The sequence below is a fragment of the Phyllostomus hastatus genome, unplaced genomic scaffold (genome assembly GCF_019186645.2).
Source record: "Phyllostomus hastatus isolate PE091 unplaced genomic scaffold, TTU_PhHast_1.1 phas_scaffold_216, whole genome shotgun sequence".
NCBI lineage: Eukaryota > Metazoa > Chordata > Mammalia > Chiroptera > Phyllostomidae > Phyllostomus > Phyllostomus hastatus.
In genome coordinates this window covers 4,361,199-4,388,808 of record NW_025334018.1, presented here as the reverse complement: position 1 = coordinate 4,388,808, position 27,610 = coordinate 4,361,199, and the positions used below count along the sequence as shown (strand labels likewise).

The window sequence follows — 27,610 nt, the reverse complement described above, 5'->3', positions numbered from 1 at the left end:
TTCAACAATTATCAACACGTGGTTAAAAATGAGCTTTTAAGCACATAAGAAAATACTTCTGATAGAAGATTAAGATGAAAAAAAGCAGTATGATTCATCCATGTTACAAAAAGTATAGGGAAAAAGTGAAGAAATACACTGAAATCTTACAAATGATTGACTCTAAGTAGTGGAATTATAGGTGATTTTCATTCTGCATCATTATATTTTTGTGCTTTCCAATTTCTACAAGAAGTGTATTTTTTTTACACAGGAAAAAACCCCCCAAAACAAATCACATATTGTTGCAAAAGTTAGACAAGTATCATTTTTTTCAGTCAAATGATTTTCAACTTGTACAAACTAAACAGAAAAATGTAAATAATGCTAAATAAGATGAAGTACAATTTGGGATGAGATCATTTTCTTACTTCAATTTGCCGAGGGGCCGATGTGAACTTTTGCCCCATCCTGTCCCTAGCAATAGCCACAAGTGTGGTTTGCCCAACAGTGACAGCTTGAAGGACATAGTTTTCAGAGTATTTGTCCTGTTCCTCCGTTAGCCTGCAAAGATGCATGTATTTTCAGATAAGAAAGGTTTGGGTTTCCTTGTCTGTTTGTTTTTAAATAAAAAAAAAATAGGTTTATTGGTTTTAGAGAGGAAGAAGGGAGACAGCGAGAGTGAGAGTGAGAGCCAAGTGGGAGAGAGTGAAATGAGAGAGAGAGACACCGATCAGCCACCTCCCATATGTGTCCTGACCAGAGGTTGAACCCATGACCTGGGTATGTGGCCTGACCAGGGACTGAACCCATGACCTGTGTATGTGCCCTGACCAGGAACAGAACCCCCAATCTTTTGGTGTATTGGACGATGTTCCAGCCAATTGAGCCACACTGGCCAGGGTGAGAAAGATTTGATTTTAACTGGTCAGTTACATGTCTTTCTAAGATGCTTAACATTTTCTGCTCATTTTAACACTGGTTAGAAGGATCTTCCAGAAAATAAATTTCCAGAGTGAAGACACAATTCATGACAATGGCAGGAATGTCCTGAAGGGCAAAACACTTGTTCTAAGGCTCCAAAGAAATAAGGGCAATATAAATACAGACTGGCAAAACTGCAAATATTAAACTGCCTTAGAATTCCTGTAATTCCCATTTTGCAGAGGGGAATACCACTACCTCTGCTTCTAAATAGATTTTTGAAGGTCCTTGAGCTGGAAGCACCCACAAAGGATATCATCCGAGGAGAAGTTTCATAAATGGAAATATTAATGAGACTCATGATTTTAGCCCAAAACAAGACATCTGATTATTTGGAAGGGGTATTTTGTAGAGAGCTGAACATGGGAGAAGAGTAAGGGCTGAAAGGTATGGTGACAAAAAAGGAAAGAGGAAAATCTGAAATTATCCAAGGAAGAGCTGACCACGTACAGTATTGGGAGGCAGACTCTCAGGGTATCAAGCCGAGGGAGAAGGAAGTGTTGAAATGGCACTCACGTCAGGGTGACAATCGAAGATGCCAACTGCAGTTGGAGCTCCATGTTTCTGAAGTATTTATTTCGGAATGGGCATTTGGAAGAGCCAAGAACTCTCACAGTTACTAACACAGTTTTACCTATTTCAACCTAGTAGTTTTTTTTAAAAAAAAAAAAGGTCATTTTAGTGGAGGTGTCTCATTCACCAAGGACAGCCTAGCTCTTAGAGGGTGGTAAACTTTCTTTTAAAATATTTTATTTATTTATTTTTAGAGAGGGGAATGAAGGGAGAAAGAGAGGAAGAGAAACATCAAGGTTTGGTTGCCTCTCACACGCCCCCTACTGGAAACCTGGCCCACAACCTAGGCATGTGCCTTGACTGGGAATCAAACCAGCAACCCTTTATCTTGCAGGCAGGGATTCAATCCACTGAGCCACACCAGCCAGCATGAGGGTGGTAAACTTTTTTGTTCATGCTAAATGTTCCTGGTCAGTCTTTGTTCAAACAAGACTAATGTAGATGTATTGTATTTATCTGTACCACGTTTCATGTTGGAATGTTGTTCTTTAAGGACAGGTATTTCCAGTAGCATTACCAAAGGTCCTGGTATCCACACACATTATGTGCACACAGTAGTTAAGCAGAAATTATATTAAGTGATGCTAGACAGTGAAAATGAGACCTGTTTCATTTATGAGATAAAACATGTATCTCTCACCTTATCGATCAGATCAAGCTCCAGCTCCTGTATGTCTGACACCCTGAGGCGGGCCTTTGCTGGACTCAAGAAACCCAAGCACAGATCATAGACCTCCAATGTGAGAAATCCAGAATGTACTGGAACTAGCTAGAAAGAAGACGGTAGGTAGGTAAAGAAGAAAACATGCTCTAAGCATAGTCATGGCAACTATTTTCATCCAAATTGAGAAGTATAATATCTTATGTCCTTCGTGATGGATACTTTGGGAGGTCACATTAAATGTTTCAGGCATAACACAATATAGGCCCTTAATGTGATATTTCAGTTAATGTCAAAATGTGTACCTTTAATAATTAACTGATAAAGAGCAGAATTTAAGATGAATGAATTCAAGCAGAATCCAGCATACATGTCCAGGCCCTTAATTACAAACAGGGAAAGGACTTCATGAAGAAAGTCAAGTCCGGGGGGTGGGGTGGGGTGGATGAAGGTGGAAGAGGGGATGGGGGGTAAATGGTGATGGGAAAAAATAAAACAAGAAAAATCAAGTTCATTTATGTCGCAGTTGTCAGTGAGGGAGAAAGCACTGGGCAGATGGATACTTTGTTTTTCCTTCTTGAGGTACAGCACCTGCACAATGGCACGTTTTCACACCCTCACCTAGTGCCTCAGCCTCCCCTTTTAAAAACAAGCAGTATGACTAACACAAGTTAAATTCCCTTGATCTCTGAGAAGGAAGGGAATTATAAGCATATGTTAATGTGAGGTATTACTTTTAGTACAAGTCAACTAAAAGCAACCCCCTTGACATTGACTATGGGGTCAACTTAAAATCTTGAGTTGTCATATTCTGGCTAAAAACATACACTCCAGTTATATAGTCAATAGTATATCTAACTATCCATTTATAGAAAGGAACCTTCTTTTAATGGAAATCTTGTAACTAGATGTCTCTTATACTGTCTCAGCTCCACCAAAACCAACAACTGCCCAGGATTACAGCTAGTTACAAAAATAAAACAAAACAAAAAACCCCACATTTTTGGTTGAAAAATCTATATAGGTTTAAAAAAAGAAACAAATGTTACTTTTGTAAGTAGTTTGAAACACATGATGGAATTTTCCCAATTGTTCACCTAAGAATGGCTCTGACTCGAGGCCGTCAGTCTGGGAATGTCTCTAGAACTCACCTGCACAGAGCTCTCAGCTTCCATGTAAGTGATGGTGACAGTGTCCTGTTCACTACTGTTGACTAAAAAATAACCAGACCCTTCCACAAGGCTAAATATTTCCTACAGAAAAATCAGATAAACAACATTCCATTCCCTTTGGTTTATAAATAATTCAAAGAAAATAACTTCTACCCACCTAAGAAACCAGAGTACATGATTAAAAGATTAAGGAAAATGGACTAAAAGCAAAATATGATTATTAAAGTATAATACCTAAGTACATTGTATCTCTCCCTCCCTCCCTCCCTCCTTCCCTACCTCCCTCCCTTCCTCTCCCTCTCTCTCTTGCTCTCTCGCTCTCTCCCTCTCCCTCTCCCTCAAAACAATAACCCCTCTGGCTAGTGTGGCTCAGTGGATTGAGTGCTGGCCTGAGAACCAAAGGGTCGCTGGTTCAATTCCCAGTCAGGGAACATGCCTGGGTTGCAGGAGAGGCAACCACACATTGATGTTTCTCTCCCTCTTTTTCTCCTTCCCTTCCCTCTAAAAATAAATAAAAAAATCTTTTTTGAAAAAATAAAGTAAAAATAAACACATATGTTAGATTTCCTATTGTTATAATATTAATTTTAATGACCTAGTACTCTCCTGTCCAATATGATTCCATTGAACTAGACCCATACAGCTTCTACCTTCACATCAGGGTGGTTATAAATTGTAGCATTCTCAGGCAAGACAGTTACATCATCCACCAGGAGCAACTCCACAGCTGCAGATATGGGCAAGTTGAAAAGTTCCTAGAAATGTAATGAGAACCACAAAGGTGAATACAAACTTTTAATTCTTCAACTCAGTGGGAAAAGATTCTACTATTCGTTCAAGTGCCAAAGATAACAGAACCATTGAGGTGCACAGTTGCCAGATTTATATCACTTGTGAACAACTTTTAAAGAAGAGCCTTAAATTTCAGTTAATATATATATATATATATATATATATATATATATATATATATATACCAAAGGGTCGCTGGTTCAATTCCCAGTCAGGGAACATGCCTGGGTTGCAGGAGAGGCAACCACACATTGATGTTTCTCTCCCTCTTTTTCTCCTTCCCTTCCCTCTAAAAATAAATAAAAAAAATCTTTTTTGAAAAAATAAAGTAAAAATAAACACATATGTTAAAATTATATATATATATAATTTTATGATCGAAGGATTCATTGTCATACATGCAAAACATGGTGCTAATTGCATTAGCAAAAGATCATGTAAAAACACTCCACAATTCTGCAACTGTCAGTTTACAGCATGTTCCACATGAGGGAGGCCGAGAAGGGCCAGAATCAGTCGAAGTACAAAGTTGGGGACCTGGCAAGACAGTGATGTTAAGAAGGTTCATAGTTTAAGACTATCTAAAATACTTTAAAAAGTGTAAAGATAAAGTACATAATTTTTTTCATCTAGTTACCAGAAAACTAAGGAAAGCCCTTACCAGATTTGAATAAAGGAAAATGAAAACAGGAATGCAGTTTTATTAATCTACAAAACAACTTCTAATGCATTATCAAGAAAGATTTTAGCCCTGGCTTGTGTGGCTCAGTGGTTGAGTGCTAGCCTGCCAACTGAAAGGTTGCTGGTTTGATTCCCAGTCAGGGCACATGCCTGGGATGCAGGATGGGTCCCCAGTTGGGGGTGTGTGAGAAGTGACAAACTGATGTATCTTTCACACATTGATGTGTCTCTCCCTCCCTTCCCCTCTCTAAAAATAGATAAATAAAATCTTTTTTATAAAGAAGGATTTTATAATAAAGGAGGCATATTGCTCATTGAGAAGGGCTTCTACAAAGAAAAGCACTTACTAAGTTAGCAACTCTGGGTATGACCAGTTCAAAGATGAATTAAATGCCCAATTTTGAGAAGGACTGCAGGTTTAAGAAAAAGGAAAAGCTTAAAAAATCACTGATTAGACTTCTGGTCAAGATGGAGGCATAAGCAGACATGCTTTGTCTCCTTGCACAACCACAAGAAGAATCACAGCTAACGTCAAAACAAAAAACACCCAGAACTGCTAGAAAATCAAACTGGTTGGAAGCCTGACCACCAAAGATTTAAAGAAGCCATATCCATCCAGAAGGACAGGACGGGCAGAGACAAGGAGCCAGGGCAGAGAGGACATGGTATGATGTGGAGAGATGGCAGTGGCATCAGAACAGGCGGTCCCATGTGAATAATGTGAATAATTTACACATGGTGGATAAAAATTGGGAAGGATGTCTTGGGAGTGAGAGATCCCAACCCTGGGCCAAACCACGTGGCCCAGGGTTCCAGCACTGGGAAGAAAAAGCCTCATAACTTCTAACTGTAAAAACAGGGGTGGTTGGGGCAGCGGAAGAAACTGCCAGTTTCTCAGGAGAGTCTGTTTAAAGGGCCCATATGGTCCTAGAATATTCAAAAACCCACCCACTCTGGGAATCATCACCAAGGCAGAAGCTAGAAGGGTGCCAGGCACACAGAGGAAGTGGGTAAAGTGACTGGAAATGGGGCAAGTGCAGGGCAAGACTCCAGAGGCCAGGCAGTGGCACTGTCCCCTCTCTGACACCCACACCCCAAACACACACACAGCACCACAAAACAAAGCAGGTTGCCCCAACCTGGCAAATTCCTAAGGCTCCATGCCTTACAACTTAATTGGTGTGCTAAGACAGGGAGTCAAAGCAGCTCTGCCTAATGCACAGAAACAAACACAGGGAGACTGCCAAGATTGGGACAAAGAAATATGGCCCAAATGAAAGAACAGAAGAAAACCCTAGAAAAACAACTAAGCAAAATGGAGATAGACAGTCTTATCAGATGCAGAGTTCAAAACACTGGTGATGAGGATGCTCAGAGATATCACTGAGTATGGCAAAAACATAAAGGAAGAAATGAAATCTATAGTAAGTGAAACAAAGAAAAATTCACAGGGAACCAACAGCGAGGGGAAGGAAGCCAGGATTCAGATCAATGATTTGGAACATAAGGAAGAAATAAACATTCAACCGGAACAGAACAAAGAAACAAGAATTCAAAAAAATGAGCAGAGTAAAAGAAGACTCTGGGACATCTCCAAAAGTGCCAACATCAGAATCATAGGGATGCCAGAAGGAGGAGAGGAAGAGCAAGAAATTGAAAACTTATTTGAAAAAATAATGAAAACAACAACAACAACAACAAACTTCCCTACTTTGGTGAAGGAAATAGATTTACAAGTCCAGGAATCACAGGGAGTCCAAAACAAGTTGGCCACAAAGAGGACCACACCAAGACACATCATAATTAAAATGCCAAAGGTTAAAGATAAAGAGAGAAGCTTAAAAGCAACAAGAGAAAAGCAGAGTTACCTACAAAGGAGTTCCCATAAGACTATCAGCCGAAGTCTCAAAAGAAACTTTGCAGGCAAGAAGGGGCTGGCAAGAAGTATTCAGTGAGGAAAACCAAGGACCTACAGACAAGATTACTTATCCAGTAAAGCTATCATTTAAAATGGAAGGGCAGATAAAGTGCTTCCCAGACAAGGTAAAAGTAAAGGAGGTCATCATCACTAAGCCATTATTATTATTTTTTTAAGATTTTATTTATGTATTTTTAGAGAGGGAGGAAGGGAGGCAGAAAGAGAGGGAAAGAAACATCAATGTGTGGTTGCCTTTCACACGCCCTCTACTGGGGACCTAGTCCGCAACCCAGGCATGTGCCCTGACTGGGAATCAAACCTGCGACCCTTTGGTTCGCAGCACATGCTCAATCCATTGAGCTACACCAGCCAGGGCCACCAAGCCATTATTATATGAAATGCTAAAGGGACTTATTAAAGAAAAAGAAGATCAAAACTATGAACATTAAAATGATAACAAACTCACAACTATCAACAACTGAATCTAAAAAAATAAAAACAAACTAAGCAAACAACTAGAACAGGAAGAGAACCACAGAAATGGAGATCACATGGAGGGTTATCAGCTGAGAGCAGGAAGGGGGAGGATGGGGAGAAGATACAGGGATTAAGAAGCATAACTGGTAGGTACAAAACAGACAGGGGGAGGTTAAGAATAGTATAGGAAATGGAGAAGCCAGGGAACTTATATGTACAGCCCATGGACATGAACTAACGTGGGGAATGCTGATGGGAGTGGGGCTGCAGGGAAGAAAGGAATAAAGAAGAGAAAAAAATGGGACAACTGCAATAACATAATCAATAAAATATATTTTTAAAAGTTTTCCAAGATGGGACAGGATGTTTTCCTGCAAAATAAAAGGTTATTTCTCACCCCCCCCAAAATTTTTTTACCTGTGACATTTTTATTTATTTAATGTGTAAAATGTAGTGTAATTAATCTCCACTTCATATTTTGTCAAAATCTTGTCTTCATCCTTTGATCACATCAAGTGACCCACACACCCCACCCCATGGCTAGAGTTGAACACTTCATCAGAGGGAAAATGTAAGAGTTCTGTTCAAAATCTCAGGAAAAGCTAATACACTAATTTTTAAAAAAAAATATCACTACAAAATCAAAAAGATCAATCCAAAGAGTTGAGTTGTTACACTCATTATATTTTCCATTATATACAGTACCACGTTAGGTAACAAACATGGGTTGACCAATTAACAATGCATTAAACGGCAAAATTTCATAAAGGAGGCTGTACTGCTTGTATGTGAAACTGGTTATAAAGTGCCTGCCTTCCCTAGTGTCAGAAGCTACAGTCTTCTTAAAGTTCTTTAAACGATGTGGTGCTCAGCATTTTTAGCACAACAATGCAATATAGTTCACAAGGTGTTTTGGCAGTTCTCAATCTGAGCAAGAATAGGGGCTTTTGAAAAATAAGGCTTTAAGAAAGTTTGTTGCCCTGGCTGGTGTGGCTCAGTGGATTGAGTAGCAGCTTGTGAATCAAAGGGTCTCCAGTTCAATTCCTAGTCAGGGTACATGCCTGGGTTGTGGGCCAGGTCCCCAGTAGGGGGCGTGTGACAGACAACCATATGTTGATGTTTTCCTCTTTCTCTTTCCCTTCCCCTCTCTCTAAAAATAAATAAATAAAACCTTTTGTTTTTTAAAAAAAGAGAGCTTGTCATCTTAGAGTTAAATTTTAACAGAATGTGAAAGTTTGAACTTTTACACTTATTTGTTTAAATGAAATCTAAAAAGTACTGATTGCTTCAACATGATTTTATGGAAAAACTAATCTGTAACAAAAACTTGCCATTGAGTGTGAAGGCTCCATTGTTTTTGAGCAAAGCGTACAAAGATTTCCAGGGACAGGGAAGCAGGGGAGAGAGGCCCAGACATTTACAACGGGAATTTTCTCTTCCTCTTCTTGTTGGGAGGTGGTTAGAGAAAGGCTCAAATAACTTCATCAATCATTGTAATGAGGCCTTGCTGTGTGAGAGCCCAGCACTCCAGGTATTTTACAACACTGATCTCCTTAGCCATGGCTAAACCCTGTGGGTGCGTGATGGGTGTTAGCTTCTTCTCAGTCATGCTTCAGTTATGCTCAGTTATGTTCAGTGAAGCTCAGTTAGCTTCAGTTTCTCAGTCATGTTTTTATCATTCCTAAGATCAAGCTTAGCTCCCACCAGGATACATGGAAGTGTTGGGACAATGGTGTCTCACTTCAGGATACCACTTTGCACATTTTCAAATGATGCAGGACTCACAATAGAAAAGCAAGTGGAAAATACATCTGAAGTCCTGGCTGGTGTGACTCAATGGATTGAGCACCAGCTTGCAAACCAAAGGGTCACCAGTTTGATTCCCAGTCAGGGCACATGCCTGGGTTGTGGGTCAGGTCCCCAGTAGGGGGCACACGAGAGGCAACCACACATTGATGTTTCTCTTTCTCTCTTTCTCCGTCCTTTCCCCGGTCTAAAAATAAATAAAATCTTCAAAAAAAAAAAAAAGAAAAGAAAAATATACCTGCAACTCCACCCATGCTGTCTCAAAAGGTAATATTTCCTTTGTTTTTATAGCTGTGTACTATTCCATTGTGTAAATGTACCACAGTTTTTTAATCCACTCATCTACTGATGGGCACTTGGGCTGTTTCCAGATCTTGCCTATTGTAAATAATTCTGTTATGGACATATAAAGGTGCATATAATCTTTTGAACTGGTGTCTCAGAATTCTTGGGATCTAGTCCCAGAAGTGGAATCGCTTGGTCAAAAGGCAGTTGCATATTTAATTTTTTTAGGAAACTCCATACTGTTTTCCACAGTGGCTGCACCAGTCTGCATTCCCACAGCAGTGCAGTAAGGTGCCTTTTCTCCACATTCTCTCACCAGCACTTGTTTGTTGACTTATCGATGGTAGGAGACTATTATGCTAATGAAATAAGCCAGTCAGAAAAAGACAAATACCATATGATCTCACTTATATGGGGAATCTAATGTACAAAGTACACTGACAAACAAAATAGAACAGAGGCATGGAAACATGGAACAGAATGACAGCTGTCAGAGAAGGGGGACAGAGATATGTATGAAAGGAGGTGAAGGGATTAGCCAAAGAACATGTATGCATAACCCACAGATGCAGACAACAGTGTGGTGATGGCCAGAGGGCAGTGGCATAAGGAGTGCTGGGGCACTGTCCACGTGGCCTTGCCCTCCCCCGACAGGAAGCCTAAGCCCAGCAGCAGCCACCACCCAGGGCTGGGGAAAACCCGCAGAGAAACAGGAAATGTTGTATTTCTTACATAACGATCTCCACTTACCTTTGGACTTTCCTTCTCTGAATAGCCCACAAAACTGACTTGAATGAGTACAGTCCCTTTTATCTGATGTACTTTAAGGATCTGATGACCTGGGGACATGCAGACAAATACCCTGTGAGACAATAACATGTAGAATACAAAAGTGTCTCCGGAAAACCAAATTCTACCCTAATTTATTTCAAATAATGTTTTATTGCAGGGAGGAAAAAACACCGCATAGGGAAACACACAAGAATCGGGAACCCTTTGCTTCAAAGAAATCCACCAATGCATTTCTGAGTTGACTCTGCCACTATACTCCTATGTGACCCTGAGCAACCACTTAATTTCTCAATTCCTTTACTAACTGAAGGATTAAGCCAGGCCAAATCTAAGTCTCTCCAGCTCTGATGGTCTGTGAGTCCAAAAATAGGCTGACAACAATGTATGAGGACATTTTTGTTTGATTTAAAAATGGAAGTGAGAAATAAAGAGACAGTCCTTTGGGAACTTTTACTCTTCTAAACTGTTTTGTATATGTAAATGTCATGTCAGTTCCTTACTCAAAAATTTAAAATGGCTAACTATTCCTTATTAGAACAACTCAAACTCCTTACACTAGTTTTAAAGCCTTCTATAATCTGACCCTGCTTTACTTTGCTTTCCTTTTTAGAGAGAGAGAGAGGAAAGAAGAAAGAAAGAGAGGGAGACAAACATCAATGTGTGGTTGCTTTGTGCACCCCCTATTGGGGACCTGGCCTGCAACCTAGGCATGTGCCCTGACTGGGAATCAAACCAGTGACCCTTTAGGTCACAGACCAACACTCAGTCCACTGAGTCCCACCAGCCAGGGTGTTTTCCGTTTTTTTAAAAAAATTTCACTAACATGAATCTGCCACTTTACATAGGTCAGTTACTTTATCCTCAACCCATGACGACTGTGCCTGAATCTTTGAAGCACTTTCTCATGATGCTTCGTCCACTCCATCATTCATTCACTCAACAAAGATTTATTGATGGCCTACTATATACTAGGTAGTATGCCAGGTAATTAGGATGCAGAGATGAAGAAGAAAACAACATACTGGTAACCCTTTGCTTCAAAGAAACCCACAGCTTAGTACAGCAACTGAGAGGGAAACCAACCACTGCAATCCAGTGTGGTCAGTGCTGTTATAGAAGTATGAGCACAGCATTTGTGTGTGTGTGTGTGTGTGTGTGTGTGTGTGTGTGTGTGCATGTGTGTGTAACAGCACAAGGAGGGAGTATTTTCCTTACATTGAGAATATAGAAGGACAGAAAACTCCCAGATCACTAGAGGACTTTAGTCAGTGAAGATGCAAGAAAAGAGAATGTACGACATGTACAAAGGAAAGGGATATGACAAACCTTGTCGTGGTTAAGAATCTAAAGTTGTTGACTAAGAAAAATGCAGGGTATATGTGGGCTGTGATAAGAGGTGAAGCCGAAGAAGTAGGCACAAGTCAGTATGTTAAACTGCAACATAGGGGTTTTGTCTTGAAAGACACAGGATTATCTGGAGACAAAATGATGGCAGAATAGTCAGTGGTCACAAGTATAGGCTTTGATGCGAGAGAGTTTATTGCTTTACCTATTTACTGTAATAATCTCAAGGCCCAAAACTGTGCCTAGGTTATAGTAAGAATGAAATACGTGTCTGGTGAATAAGTAAACTTAAAAAAATCAGGAAAATAATGCCAGTTTCTCATTGTTGTTATGAAGATTATATGAGAAAAAGCATATAAACTTTTTAAGTGCTATATGCAACATTTCAGAAGAGCTCAGTAAACAGCAGCCAAAATAAGAACTTTAAGACAGAGATTCAGATTTGTACTGTAGGAAGATCATTCTGAACAGTAGTGTGGAGATGGTTTAGAGAGTAGCACAGATACAATGAGATCAGTTGGGAGTCTACTGTGGTGATGCAGGACAGAGGCGATAAGGACACCAGCCATGGAGAGGAAGGGATGAAACCAAAAAGTATTAACAAGATAACACTGATGCTATTTGGTAATTGATTGTTATCAGATATAAGGGACATCTTTTTCTTCTCTATCACTTTTTACATTAACCATATCATACTATGCATATTACAGTGTTATAGTATTAGCTACATATTAGTATCATGTTGTCATGTTCTATATCTAAACTCTTAAACTTGTTCTGAATGTAAGATCCTGGGGGTACGGAAAGGCTAAATCTTATTTCTCTTTCTCTGGTGTTTCTTGTTCCATTGAAAGGTTACACCATCCATCCAAATGCTCATGGCAGAAACCTAAAAGTTATCCACAGTACCACTGGCTTCTTCACTTTCGGGAGTGACTTGAAGTAAGTTGTTACATTAATGGCCTGCAGTGAATCACATCTGCTGGTATCCATGCCCTGGAGTGGTTCTCACCCACCTTGACTCTGCTTTTGGCCAGGTGTCTTGCTTTGTGCACTGGACATCAGCAAATGGCTTGATGAGAGTCGGCACGTGAGGTCTTGTTGCCCTTTTAGAACCTCATCTAGTGAGTCTTGTCCCCTCTTTAAGTTAGTCGGTCTCACTTACCTTATTCAGCTCACTGTTTTTCTGTTTTCTCTTTCCAATATCCCTTCAGGTCTCAGCATGTATGTTACTTTTGCAGGGTAGCCTTTTCTGTTCTAAACTAAGTTAGGTTCTCCTGTTATAAGCTCTTCAAGCACCCCATATTTGCCCTTCAGAACACTAACACAAATATAATGATTAAAGTCTGGCTTCACCAATTAGACTTTAAGCCTGTGAAGGCAGAGGCTGTGACTGCTTCATTACAAAGTATGTCTCCAAGTGCCTAGCACACAGTCTTATATGCCATTCAATAAATATTGGCTGACAAATAAATAATATTTCCATAATATTATGCAAATAATGGCAATCGATATACTTAAAAATTAATTTAATTTTATGTTCTTGTGAGAAATATTGGACCCTAGACCTTAGCTTGGCAAACAAGGAAAGCTACCTTTATATTAAAAAAAAAAACAAAGATCAAAGATGAAAGGTGAGATATGATAAAATCTGAAACAAACCATCACCCATAAGGAAATAATTAAGCAGAACCACTTAGCAGGTATGTGAAAACATCCATAAATTTTCACAATACCATGTAATTGCGTCTGTCCACTGCCATCATCCTTTGCTACTATCTCCACTGAATTATAATTTTCAAAATGAGCTAGTGTTTCATTTGAAGATTTCCATTCCAGCATTAGTGAGCTGAAATTATCAAACTTTCTCCTCTGTTGATCAAACACTGCCAGTTCCAGGACTGTGTCCCTTAGGCTTGATACAGGAATCTGCGTTAAGATAAAAAAAAGAAAAGAAAATCAAAACAATATCTTACAAGGCGTGGTAAACTAACCCTGAAGCTAGAGGGATTATGTTTTGTCCCAGTTTCATTCTTTGACAATGTTCAAATCTCCAAATGTGTTGAAAGGATGGATAATGATTACTGATACACACTTCATCTGGAATCACCCTTTGCTTTCTCTATCTCTCCCTCTACTTTCTCACCCTCCTTGTGTGTGTCTGTGTGTGTTTTTTTGTGAAATTACACAGGAATCGTGGCATGCTGCCCTAAATATTTCAATATACCTTTCCTAAGAATGAGAACATTCTCCTAAGTTGCTGACCTACTAACTATGTTATTGCTTATCATTCTTCTTCATGGTGGATTTGGAGTAGAAGTAAATGTTATTACTTATTGATAATGCTAATAAAAGATTTGGTAAGGAAGAAAATTGGCAAAACTATTTGGAAGTTGTTTAGAGAGATTTCAATTGTCTATTGCCAATAATTACAAGCTAAGCACTGTAAGCAGAGTTACTGTGTCACTCAGCGTGGCCAATTCTGGCCTAGTTCAACCACGTCTTCTCAGACACTTCCAGAGAATGAATAACAAAACAGTTTCTTTAACTTTAATATGACAAAAGATTGTTTCAGACCATTTATCTCTACAGCATGGAAGACAAAAGTGCAAGTCAGCTGGAAACACTGCACTTACCAGTTGTTTGCTGTGCTGGGGCAGAGGACACCGCTGGGCTCCAGCTGGCACCTTATACACAGGGGTTACTGACATGCTGGCGGGGTGGGCACATATGAAGCGCACGTGCACAACCTCTACAGCTGGACTAGGGTTCAGGACACCTGGGTGATTTCCAACTTGAAATGTCAGAACCTTTAAGGAAACACCAGAGCAAGAGACAATGGTGGGTAGACGCTTGACATCAGTTGCGTCAATCTAAATGTGTTAGGGTTATTCAAATCCTGGTATAAAGTCCCTTTGGACATTATAATCAGGCAAATTCCTTAAAGACATTATAGTTTTTAATTATTGGTGCTAAGAGAAACAAGAGTATTATGGAAATTTGAAAACAAAAGGAACATTAAGAAAATATAGCTGACCAATTATTTAAATTTTTTCCTCCACCAAATCTTTTGTTAACAGTTGGTAAAGAGTAGAAAAACTAATTTCTGTTTCACCTTGTCTCTGGTAGCAATACTAATGAATAACAGAATGTGGAAACAAAAAGAAGTTAGCTTCAAAATGGGGTAATTAGGCCTGAAATTACTAATAGCTAGCCATATATACAATAAAGTTCACTGGAGATATTAAAAAGAAGCTCAATTGATTATAGCATAGTTCTTAAGTTAAAGTCATACCTGATAGTCCTGTTAGCCTGTGTAGCTGGACTGTGTTCCATAGCCACACAGTGCATTCTCAATACTAGTCAAACTATAAACCTTTGTTACTATTGCTTTAAAGATTTTTATTCATTTATTCTTAGAGAGAGGAAGGGAGGGAGAAAGAGAGGGAGACAAACACTGATGTGAGAGAAACATCAGTATGTCGACTCTCCTAGGTGCCCCGTCGGGGGAGCTGGGGCTGAAGCCACAACCCAGACTGTTCCCTGAGCCAGCGAACTTGCACGTTGCAGCACAATGCCCAGCCCACTGAGCTGCACTGAAAATCCACTGGTTTTGACAGAAGCAGGGCACCCCTGTGGATAGATCCATCGCTACCTCTCAAAATAACCAAAACTAATTCAATGCATAAAGGGCAACATACTTATTACTCTTATCAGCACAGACCTGTTTCTTCAAAATTGCTAACCATAGATGACACTAAGTTTTCCTTCCTCACATTCTTTGGAGGTGGAAAACCATATGTTTTTCAGTCTAGACAACAAGGAAATAAATCATAGTGACAAAATAATAGAAATAAGCTCATTACTACAAAAAGATCTTGAACCTTTTAGTTAGTGAACTATTAGAATTCTCAGGTGAGCAAACCAAAATCTTTGGGTATATTTAAAGGATGGTAAGATATAAAAAAGATCCTTTAATCAACAATTAGAATTATCCCATCTAGTCCATAAACTAAATCCATTAGAATCTGAAAAGGAATGGCTGAAGTACAAAAGGTTGGAATTAGTATTGCTAAAAGAAATGCTAGAAAAAATATCATTTTCTTACTTGTTCCCCTAAATCCAGGCACCGGACCCGGTAGATATACTGGTTCTGTTTTGTCTTTGCTGGAGGCCGGACTTGTGTTATTTCAATTTTCTCTGTCTTCTCCACGCTCAGCTCCGAAAAGAAACGGGAGGGCTCCAAGATCCATGGCCGAGGACCCCCTTCAAACACCACTTCTTTCACAGACTGCCATGTCACCAGTGCCACTTCAACAGGGTTTACAGCCTGATGACGTTTAAAGAAATTAAACCCTGATAGGTTAGGGAATGCAACAGTTTTCTAAAGTGAAAAACTGGTTATCTACTCCACTGAAAATGACATTAGACTTACTTCCCAAACTAAGAAACATATACATCATGCCTTGCACTTTGAATGCTTCTCAACCTCCATACTAATTTTTTTTTATTTAAAAATTTTTTCTTTTGGTTTTCTCCGTACTAATTTTGATCCTACCTATCATTCAAGCCTAACTCATATGTCACTACCCATTAAGTTATGTTTAATTATTCCAGACCACACCCACTTCTGCATCCTTTAAACTCTTACAGTATTTTTGTCTAGGATTCATTCGTATACTTATTCACATTCTAATGCTATTTAGATGTGTCAAATGCTTCATATGTATAACTCTGACAATTCTTGTTATGTTCTTAAGTTATATAAACTTCTTAAGAGAAGAAAGTATCTTATATCCAAATTTTAAAAAAGAATTTCTATTCGTCAGTGGGATTTCGTACAACGTTGTGTGTATAAAAGGTATTGAATAAATAAACACTGAGTAAGCATTTTAAATGGAATTTTTAATATTTTTCTTCTAAATTCTCACCCAAATATATGTTTTTTTAAAAATTGATTTTAGAGAGGAAGGCAGAGAGAGAGAGAGAAACATCCATATGTGCTCTGACCAGGAATTGAACCCACAAGCTTTTGGTGTACAGGACAATGTTTCAACCAACTGAGTCACCTGGCCAGGGCTTAAATGGACATTTTACTAAAGTACCAAAGAAATTCTGCCTTAAAATATAAAAATAATACATCTATACACTACACACACATCCCATTTCTCAAAGATCTCTCACAAAAAAGGTAGTCAAGATAGGTATGACTCATTCCAGTATACAGAGCAGTTATAACCCATTTATAGATGAGGAAACAGGTTTTAGGAGAATGAAGTATTCTCAAAATGTAGGTTATTTTTGTATGGTACAGTGTCTATAAGAGTGACTGAATCACAAAATAAAATACAGAGTTGAAGCAATCACTCTAAAGATGTAAGCAAACCATGCTTTAGTGTTTCTTTCCTGAACTAGTTAGTCATATTTATCATTGAACATGAATGAAATTAAACATTCTTATGTCTAATGGCAGTTTTCTCTTAAATAAGGTACATATAATTCAATTCAACATGTATTCATTGATGGCCCACTGTGATACAGTAACAAAAAGCCAGCTCTCACTGGTGGGCGTTGTCCTGCAAACTGAAAGCTCGTCAGCTGGATTCCAGGTCAGGGCATGTGACTGGGTTGCAGGCCAGGTCCTATGGGGGTGTGCACTGGGGGCATTCGAGAGGCAATCAATGGATGTTTCTCTTCCTCTTTTCTCCCTCCCCCCCAAAAAATAAGTAAATAAAATTTTTATTTTTAAAAAGCCATTATTTTGGACCTTATTGGTCCTGCCTATATGAAAGTGTCTAATCATCTCCTGGCTGGCGTAGCTCAGTGGATTGATCACAGGCTGTGAACCAAAGTGTCGCAGGTTCAATTCCCAGTCAGGGCACATGCCTGGGTTGCAGGCCATGGCCCCCAGCAACTGCACATTGATGTTTCTCTCTCTCTCTTTCTCTCTCCCTTCCCTCTCTAAAAATAAATAAATAAAATCTTAAAAAAAAAAAGAAAGTGTGTAATCACTATATTTCATGCCTGAAATTAATATAATATTGTATGTTAACTATGACTTAAAAGTAAATTTAAAAATATGGCTGCATCTCACAGTGGCGCTCAGTCTTGGAGAGACAGGGTTGAAGCAGGTAGAGAGTACGAGTGGTACGAGGAGCAGAGTGCAGCGCGTGCCACACAGCCTCTGATACAAGCAGAGGCTTCACTGAAGACCTCCCTGAGAAAGTGCAACAAAAATTATTCCTTCCTCCTAATATACAGTCCAAAACTAACCAGATCAACTGAATGATACGGCATGATAGTAAAAGGACAAATTAGGAACTATATCATGCACTGAAACATAATACTGACAACAAAGATAGAACATATTTTTTTTTTCAGCAGGTAAAGGGAATTATATGTAACCAAAGCACTAGATGGAGAAAGAAAATCATTGTCTTACTTCCTTTCCTTTAAGGATAGTTTTTATTCCATGGAAATGTGATTTGTGGATAACAAATATGAAATAAGGCTATGGATAACGATGAAAGCAAGAAAAAACCTAGGCGATTCACTACAAGAACAAATGAAATATGCCCAACTCACATGTTTAATACTTATGCACAATGTGCAATAAAGCCAATTTAAAATGTAAATTTTAATGGTCAAGTTATCCTTTTAAAATTAACTTACCTTGCTTCTTTCATTAGTGTTATTTTTTTCCTTATGGGTGCCTCCTTATGCCAAGAGCATTAAGTTAGGATTTGTCAGTATCTACAGCATGAACTCATAGACATCAATTTTAGTTCCTGAAGGAATCAAATATGTAGAAAGCATACCAGGCTCTATCTACTTTTGTTCTGAACCAGAGGTACAGTGGTACCTAGGTACTTGTTGTTAATTTGTTCTGGAACTACTGACAAGTGCCAAAACCGACAAATACCAAACGATCAAGCATTTTCTCTTGAGGGGTGGTGTCGTGACTCACACAAGTTCTAGCAAGTGCGATGAGTACTAAGCAAGCACTGAGTGCTAAAACACTTTTTCTCGTCAAAATGCGACAAGTGCAGGGTTTGACGAGTGCTGAAGTGACAAGTACTGAGGTGTGACTGTATAGTGCATCCATACTTAGGGACAAAAATAAAACTGTTGCACTAAAAATCCATAAGTACAAAAGGTAAAAGATGACTGACTTCTCTCCGTAGGGTAGATTGTTTTATTTCAGAATTCTTCAAAAGAGAGTATACTAATATTTTATATCTTATTCAGCAATATGTACATATGTAAAAATTTAAATAGTACCTTAAGATTAGTGTATTATATGTATTTTACTATGCACATTTTATACTTCATTAAAAAGAAGAAAGAGAAATATCTAAAACTTGCTGATACAACTTAAAAATATTCCTGTGGCAGAAAACGAGGAGGTACACTCCCTAATACTCAGGTTTGATGAGAGTGCTGCAGATCTACAAACTGGGGAGTGTGCAGGAAGGTGAACACAAATATCACGGATCTTTAACAGAGATCACAGATAGCTAGGAAGCCCCAGAGTGGACATGGGGAGGTCCATGAAAAGATAAGCCAGTTCCTTCCCATAAAATAGCTCACCTTTAGGGGTTCGTAAGCGGCAAATGTAGCACTGCTTTCCAAGTACTCTTCATATTCAGTCACACTCACCGTTAACAGAGTGTGACCCACAGATTTGGCTGCTATGTGTGTACTGGAACAGTGCTTTGGCCCAGGCCTTTGAATACCTGCAACTCAAACAGCATGACTTCAGCAGGAAATCAAGTAAGCAGTAAGTTTCCAAGGAAATTAGTCTACAGAAATAAAAGAATCTTAATACATTTTTTAAAAATCTTGATCTCACACACTAATTACTAGGCTCCAATTGTTTGCACCAAGCTGATATAAAAATCCGTTCCTACCATTAACAAGTATTTATCACATAAGCCACAGTTCTGTGCACAGTGAGGATACAAATTTGAACAAAGATCCTAACCTCAAGTTATACAGCTTATATATATATAGCTTAGAAGAGGAAAGTACACATTTATGAAAATTAAAGTATTAGTAGAAAATTATAAGCATTATAAAAGCCTAAAAAACAGCAAGGTTATTTCTAGCTGGAGAGATCAAGGAAAGTTTAGATATGTAGAAGAGTTCTCAAGCTGACAAATGAATGAACAAAGAAATATAAATGTGACACAAATGAATATATAGGAGAGATATATGGGATATTCAAACTGAAGTGGTTGGTTTAGCTAGAGCCATATATGAAGCCAAAGTATATACTTATGAAAAGCAGGTCACTTTACATGGAAGAGGACCCTGAATACTACATTAAAAGGATTCCAGCCCTATTCCACTGGCAATGAAAACCTCTCAGCCCTGGCTGGCATAGCTCAGTGGATTGAGCACGGGCTGCGAACCAAAGTGTCACAGGTTCGATTCCCAGCCAGGGTACATGCCTGGGTTGCAAGCCATGACCCCCAGCAACCGCACATTGATGTTTCTCTCTCTCTATTTCCCTCACTTCCCTCTCTAAAAAATAAATAAATAAAATCTTAAAAAAAAAAAGAAAACCTCTCATAATTTTTGAACAGGAGAAGTAAGATCAAAGTTAAGTTTCATGAAGATCCATCTGATAGCCATGATTATCACAGTCAAAAATAAAAATAGGAGGACATTGTTATACTCCAGCTGAGAGATAATGAGGGTCTAAAAATTAGGAGAGATAACTTGAGAATAGAGGAGAGGAGAGAGATATGAGTGATACTATATCCTAACTAGCAAGGGCAAGGGAGAAGTCCAAGTTGATGGCAATCATACAGATGTACTGTGAGAATTAAATGAGCTCATATACGAAAGTATTCAGAAAAACGCCTAGGAAACAGCAAATGCTAAGTAAATGCCAGATGCTACTACTGTCATTGTATTGATGAAAAACAATGGTGATCAGGATTAAACATGAAGTTCAATAACAGAAAATGATGTTGATCTTCATGAATAACTTATTCATATCTTTATTAGAGAAATACAATATATTTGCTTTTTGAATAAATTTAATATACACATATATAATGTTCATATATTAAAGGGAACTCCATTACTCTTAGAAGAGGAATGATATATATATTAAAGAAAAAAAAAGAAAAGAACTTGAAGCTAAAAACAGAAGACCTTAATATGAACTAAAAACTGATACTGTCTGGCCACAATGAGCCCAGGACATGTTATTCAATCTCTGCGCCTGTTTCTTTCTACACTACATTATAACACTGACCACAAGGCAGTTGACAGGATAAATAAAATCACTGTAAAGAAAAGGTAATGTATGAATTTAGACTATAATTTGTAGTTTCTGAACTGATGATTTGTCCTTTAATTCAAAGACAAAGAAAAGAGAAAATAAACAGCCTATACTTACCTTCTTTGAGAAGAGTAAAGACTCCTTTCTTGTCCATGTTGAGATCCAAGGATAAATGAGAGCAGTCCGTGAACAGGATGGCCTCTTTGGTCTCCTCATTTATGTGATACATAGCAATGGGGATTTCTATGAGCTGGCCAATCTCCACATCAGCATGAAATGGTAACAGTTCCATTTTGTTCAGTTTCAGGACATATATCTAGAGGGGGAAAATTCATCTTTCAATAAAGTTATATTAGAAAAGTCTTAGAAGAAAGCATCCCATCAATATTTAAATACATACATATATGTTCATGTATATGGTTTGTATAAAAATACTATTCAAGATATACATGTGTGTGTAGTAGGTGCTGAACATGTGACTCATTTCATTCCTTGATCAATTGATCTCTCTAAAGTATCTAACATCATACAGTGGGTTCTGGCAAATTATGGCCAGTGTGCAATTTTCTTAGCTTTTATAAGCTAAAAATGGTTTTTACATTTTTAAAGGGTTGTAAGATGAAACAATAGCAATAAGAATATATAACCCTGGCTGGTGTGGCTCAGTGGATTGAGTGCCTGCAAACCAAAGGGTGGCCAGTTCAATTCCCAGTCAGGGTACATGCCTGGGTTGTGGGCCAGGTCCCCAGCTTCGGGTGTGTGAGAGGCAACTGATTGATATGTCTCTCGTAAATTAATGTTTCTCTCCCTCCCTTCCCTTCTCTCTAAAAATAAATAAATAAAATCTTTAAAAAAGAGATTTTTTATTTATTTGTTTTTAGAGAGGGAAGGGAGGGAGAAAGAGAGGGAAAGAGACACACATCAATGTGTGGTTGCTGGGAGCCGTGGCCTGCAACCCAGGCATGTGCCCTGACTGGGAATCGAACCTGCGACACTTTGGTGGATAGAGACTGTATGTGGCCTACAAAATACTAAGATATTTACCATATGGCCCTTTACAGAAAAAGTTTGCTGACCTCTGATATAGAGATATTCCTCTTTCTTGATATCTTTTAAAAAATGTTTTTTATTTTGATTCTGCTATAGATTTCTTATGTTCCTCCCACAATTCATGTGTTGAAATCCCAATCCCCAAATTGATGATAGTAGGAGGTGAGGCCTTTGGGAGGGAACAAGGCCTTATTAATGGGATGCATGTTCTTATATAAGAGACCCCACAGGGGTCCCTAGTCCCTTCTACCAGGTAAGTTTACAGCAAAAACACAACCTTCTATGAACCAGGAAGCTTTCCTTCATCAGACACTATCTGCTGGTGCCTTGATTCTGAGCTTCCCAGACTGCAAAACTGTGAGAACTTCCTGTTGGCCCTGGCCAGTGTGGCTCAGTTGGTTGGAGCATCATCCTGTAAACCAGGGGTGTCAAACTCATTTTCACCGGGGGCCACATGAGCCTCATGGTTGCCTTCAAAGGGCCAAATGTAATTGTAGGACTATATAAATGGAGCTACTCCTTAACTAGGGGCAAGGAGCTCAGCGATGCCACTGGGTAGAAACAAGGTGCCAGGCTGGATAAAACAAGGTGGAGGGCCGGATTTGGTCCACAGGCCTTGTGTTTGCTACCTGTGCTGTAAACCAAAACGTTGCAGGTTTGATTCTTGGTCAGGGCACCTGCCTATGCTGTGGGTTTGGTCCTTGATTGGGGAGCATATGGGTGGCAGCTGGTCAATGCTTCTCTCTCACACTGATTCTCTCCCTCTGTCTCTCCCTCCCTTCGTCTCTCTCTGGAATCGGTAAATATACCCTCAGGTAAGGATTTAATTTTTTTTAATTTTATTTACTTATTTTTAGAGTGAGGGGAAGGGGAAGACGAGAGAGAGACAGAGAGAGAGAGAGAGAGAGGGAGAGAGAGAGAGAGAGAGACTGATGTGCAAGAGAAACATGGATCAGTTGCTTCTGGAATGTCTCCAGGTGGGGCTCCAGCCTGCAACCCAGGCATGTGCCATGACTGGAAATCAAACCAGTGACCTTTCAGTTTGCAGGCCAGTACTCAATCCACTGAGCCACACCAGCCAGGGCATGGGCGAGGATTTAAAGGAAAAAAGAAAGATTTCTGCTGGTTATAAGCTACCCAGCCTTTGGTATCTTATCATTGCAGTCCAGTCTTTTCTGGTCACTTTCTATGTATCTTCTGCTAGTTCCTCTTATTCTGCCTATGTCTCCTAAAGTAACACATATTCTGACTCTATATGCCTTTCCTGGGAAATCTTATCTAGTTCCAGAACTTCAATAACCAACCATTTGCTCATAACTCCAAATATTTATCTCTAGCCCTAATTTTTCAGTTGTTTTTCAGACCCCTATTTCCTGTTATTATTTTTTTTAAAGTTTATTTATTGATTTTAGAGACATAGACAAAGTGGGGAGGAGACAGACAGAGAGAAACATCAGTTTGTTGTTTTACTTCTTTATGCATTCATTGATTGATTCTTCTATGTGCCCTAAATGGGGATCAAACCCACAACCTTAGCATATTGGGAGGATGCTCTAACCAACGGAGCTACCCTACCATAGCTTACCCTGTTTTGTGGTTGCTCCATTGGTGTATCACACTAATGTATCCAAAACTGAATTCATCACCTTCCTCTTTTTTCCCCCCTTTTCTTGTGTTTCTATCCACTTAGTTGCCAAAGCTGGAAGCCTCTGTGTCTTTAAATCTTTCACTTTTCTCCACCCCACTGGGTGTCAAATTTGACTAAGGCTATCTCTAAAATAACCCTCAATTTCATTAGTTCAGGCTTAACTGGACGCTTTGCCTTCACTTTTTTCCTTCAGTCCATTCTACTCTACTAGTATATAGCACCAGCAACTATCTTTTGTTCCTTTTAAAATATAGTTGTTATTATCTAACTATAAAAATGATTACATATCTTTCCAAACACAGGTTTTACCATACTATTGGCCTTATTAAAAATCTGTGTTGCCCTTGCTGGTGTGGCTCAGTGGATTGAGCACTGGCCTGTGAACCAAAGGGTCACAGGTTCAATTCCCAGCCAGGGCACATGCCTGGGTTACAGGCCAGGTCCCCAGTTTGGGGTGCATGAAATGAAACCACACATTGATGTTTCTTCCCCCCTTTCTCTCTCCCTTTCCCTCTGTCTAAAAATAAATAAATAAAGTAAAAAAAAAATCTGTGTTGATTTCCCACTATCTATAGCAGGGGACAGCAAATGGTTTCTTTTCTTTTTTTAAAAATATTTTATTTATTTATTTTTAGAGAGGGGAAGGGAAGGAGAAAGAGAGGGAGAGAAACATCAATGTATGATTGCCTCTTGTGCACCCCCCTACTGGGAACCTGGCCCACAAAACTCAGGCATGTGCCCTAGACTGGGAATTGAACCGGCAACCTTTGGTTCTCAGGCCGGCACTCAGTCCACTGAGCCACACCAGCCATCACTAGCAAATATTTTTTTTTAAAGATTTTATTTATTTATTTTTAGAGAGGGAAGGGAGGGAGAGAGAGAGAGAGATCAATGTGCGGTTGCTGGGGGTTATGGCCTGCAACCCAGACATGTACCCTGGCTGGGAATCGAACCTGGGACACTTTGGTTCCCAGCCCACGCTCAAACCACTGAGCTACACCAGCCAGGGCTGCAAATATTTTCTGTAAAGGGCTAGATAGCAAGTATTTTAAGCTTTGGAGGCCACAGGGTCTCCATGGCAACTACCCACTCTGTAGCTGTGGCTTGAAAGCAGTTATAGATAATATGTAAATGAATGAAAGTATTTGTGTTCTGGTAAAACTTTATTTACCAAAAGGCAGCCAGTTGAGTTTGACTCTCAAGCATTAGGTTAGATCCATCATTCAAAGTCTTGTTCAAGTCCCCACCTCTTCATGACAGTCTCCAAATGGTCACATCTATAGGGATTTTTCTTTTATAAACCAATAATATTTTTACTTTATAATTCAAGTAACTATCAAGTCTAATTTTTTACAGGTAAAATACCTCATGTATCATTTTCTTAAAATGTCATTTAACTTTTTATGTAAATAAATCTTCCTAGTTAGGCTTTAGATTCTTAAAGTAGGGATATGTGTCTTTGCAGGTCTTATGATACCTAGCATGGTATTAAGTGTCCAAGGGTATGCAATAAATATTTGAATGATGACAAAATGCTAAATACTGCAAGGAACAGCAACATACACTAACATATATTAAAAGTGTGAGAAAAACCAGAAAAACAGTTATATATAATACAGTAAAAAAGACTTTTCAATCTTTTAGAAACAAGACTGACAAACAAAAATATGAAACTAGAGCCCTGGCCAGTGTGGCCCAGTTGGTTGGAGTGTCATCCCATAAACCAAAAGGTTGTGGGTTGGATTCCCAGTCAGGATTGCAGGTGCAGTCCCCAGTTGGGATATGTGCAAGAGGCAATCAATCGATTTTTCTCTCCCTCTCTTCCCTTCTGAGCATGTCTTCAGGAGAGGATAAAAAAGTAAAAAAAAAGGAACTAGAGATAAAGTTACTGTACTTTGTCGTGTGTAATGTGCACCCACATTTTTGTGTGCATTATACACAGAATACCCCCATTATACCCCCATTATTAACCCATGGTATGTAATCATTATACCCATATATAATGCACACCATTATTTTTCCCTTAAATATTTGGGCAAAAAAGTGTGCATTATATGTGTATAATGCACAAAACATGACACTGTGAAAGTTATATATATGATAACATAATACAATAAAAATAAGTAACATTAAGTTATAAATATATCTGAAGCATTAGGGTAAACATCATCTCATTTAAAAAACGTTTTATTTATTTATCTTTAGAGAGAAGAGAAAGGAAGGGGAGAAACATCAATGTGTGGTTGCCTCTCATGTGCCCCCTACTGGGGACCTGGCCCATAACCCAGGCACTTGCCCTGACTGGGAATTGTACGGGTGACCCTTTGGTTCACAGCCTGGCACTCAATCCACTGAGTCACATCAGCCAGGGCTCTTCTCATTTAATTCTGACAGTAATCCTTTGATGTGATACTATCATTATCTCCATTTTAGAGAGGAGAAAACAAACATAGACATTAAATAACTGGCTATTAAATGTAGTAGGATTCAATCTAGGACAAGAATGCTTAAGGAATATGTACTTCCAGATTGAATTTGATCATCACTTTTAAAAAAGCCAATTTGGACTAGAAAGAAATTTAAATGTGTTACTGTATTCTTAATTTAGACAGCAGAAAAAGTAAAAAAAAAAAGAGAGAGAGAAAGAAAAAAGAAATTAGACAGCAGTGTCTCAGGGATGATAAGAAGGTTTTTTGGATAGTTGTTTACCTTAATTTCTCCATATCGAAAGAGATTTTGTAAATCTCGGGCCAATACAGTGCTGTTGCCCCAGACCTGACCTGCAGTCACCACTCCTTTAGTGGTTACCATGGCCACTGTTTCATTAGAAGAGGTCCAGGTGAAGTTGCCACTGCCACCCTCCACCTGTAAAAAAAATGCCAACTTATATTGAATTACTATAGGAGAAAAATGTCATTTAGGTGAAGCTGTAAAATCTAGTAAAATAAAGTTTAAGAAATACTAAAAATATATAATTAATTATTCCTGGACACATAAAGAAACTGTGATGCTATAGTAAAAAAAGAAAGGGAAATGCTGAAAGGAGATTATGTAATGGCAGTGTCACAAAATGTCAAAAAAGGGTATAAGGAAGCTTAACAAAACTTTATAAAACTTACAAGGAAAGGATAAATAGAAGGCAGAAAGTATACTGAGTCTTGTCAGGATGACAATATTCAAGAGCATGATCTGGTTGTCACCAAAAGCTGGGTTATACTATTGATTTGGCCAAAGAGTTCATTTGTTTTTTTCTGTACAATGACTCTAGTAGTGCTTAGTTGTCTTTAACTTCATTTGAAACTATTTCATTAGATTGTATTGTGACAGCTATTACATTAGTGTGCATTAAAAAAACTTACCAAAATTGCTGAATTTTTGTGTAGCCACTTAATATTGAAGATGAAAAAAAATAAGCAACATTTTCAGCATATTATGCTTTATTATTTCAAGAAAGGTAAAAATGCAACTGAAATGCAAAAAAAAAGATTTGTGTAATATATGGAGAAGGTGCTGTGACCGATTGAATGTGTCAAAAGTGGTTTGTGAAGTTCTGTGCTGGAGATTTTTCACTGGATGATGCTCCATGGTTGGGTAGACAAGTTGAAGTTGATAGTGGGAAAATTGAGACATTAATTGATAACAATCAATGTTAGAAAATTTGGGGACTTCCAGCCAAGATGCAGACATAAGTAGATATACTTTGCCTCCTCACACAACCAAAAGAAGGACAACAACAAATTTAAAAACAAAAAACAACCAGAACTGCCAGAAAATAAAACTGTAAGGAGTCCAACAAACAAGGAGTTAAAGAAGAAACATTGATCTAGACCAGTAGAAGGGGTGGAGATGGGCAGCCAGACTGGAGAGGACTCGAAGCAAGCCTGTGGCTGGATGACCAGGGTGGACAACGTAACTGCTGGCAGACCCAATAGTTCCACATTTGTGCGTGGATAAACGAGGAGGAACAACTAGAGAGTGAGACAGATCAATCAACCCAGGGTTCCAGTGAGGGAAAATAAAGCCTCAAAACTTCTGACTGAAAAAATCTGTGGGGGTTGCAGCTGCAGGAGAAACTTCCAGGCTCACAGGAGAGTTCATTGGAGAGATCCACAGGGTCCTCAAATATACACAAACCCACCCACCCGGAATAAGC

The 27,610-nt window shown here is 38.8% G+C and overlaps 1 protein-coding gene across 1 annotated transcript in view; it reads right to left on the bottom strand.

Moving 5' to 3' along the window:
- Nucleotides 1-27,610, bottom strand: part of NUP210L (nucleoporin 210 like) — a 100,408-nt gene that overhangs the window by 35,350 nt on the left and 37,448 nt on the right. Inside the window, exons 12-23 of the mRNA XM_045816946.1 lie at nucleotides 26,167-26,322; nucleotides 20,877-21,075; nucleotides 19,055-19,200; nucleotides 15,573-15,794; nucleotides 14,101-14,274; nucleotides 13,201-13,393; nucleotides 10,079-10,167; nucleotides 4,020-4,124; nucleotides 3,349-3,450; nucleotides 2,177-2,305; nucleotides 1,480-1,607; nucleotides 411-543 (exon numbers count right to left, since the gene is read on the bottom strand). Of these exons, the coding sequence (XP_045672902.1) occupies nucleotides 411-543; nucleotides 1,480-1,607; nucleotides 2,177-2,305; nucleotides 3,349-3,450; nucleotides 4,020-4,124; nucleotides 10,079-10,167; nucleotides 13,201-13,393; nucleotides 14,101-14,274; nucleotides 15,573-15,794; nucleotides 19,055-19,200; nucleotides 20,877-21,075; nucleotides 26,167-26,322 (1,776 nt within the window). The remainder of the gene's footprint in view (nucleotides 1-410; nucleotides 544-1,479; nucleotides 1,608-2,176; nucleotides 2,306-3,348; nucleotides 3,451-4,019; nucleotides 4,125-10,078; nucleotides 10,168-13,200; nucleotides 13,394-14,100; nucleotides 14,275-15,572; nucleotides 15,795-19,054; nucleotides 19,201-20,876; nucleotides 21,076-26,166; nucleotides 26,323-27,610) is intronic.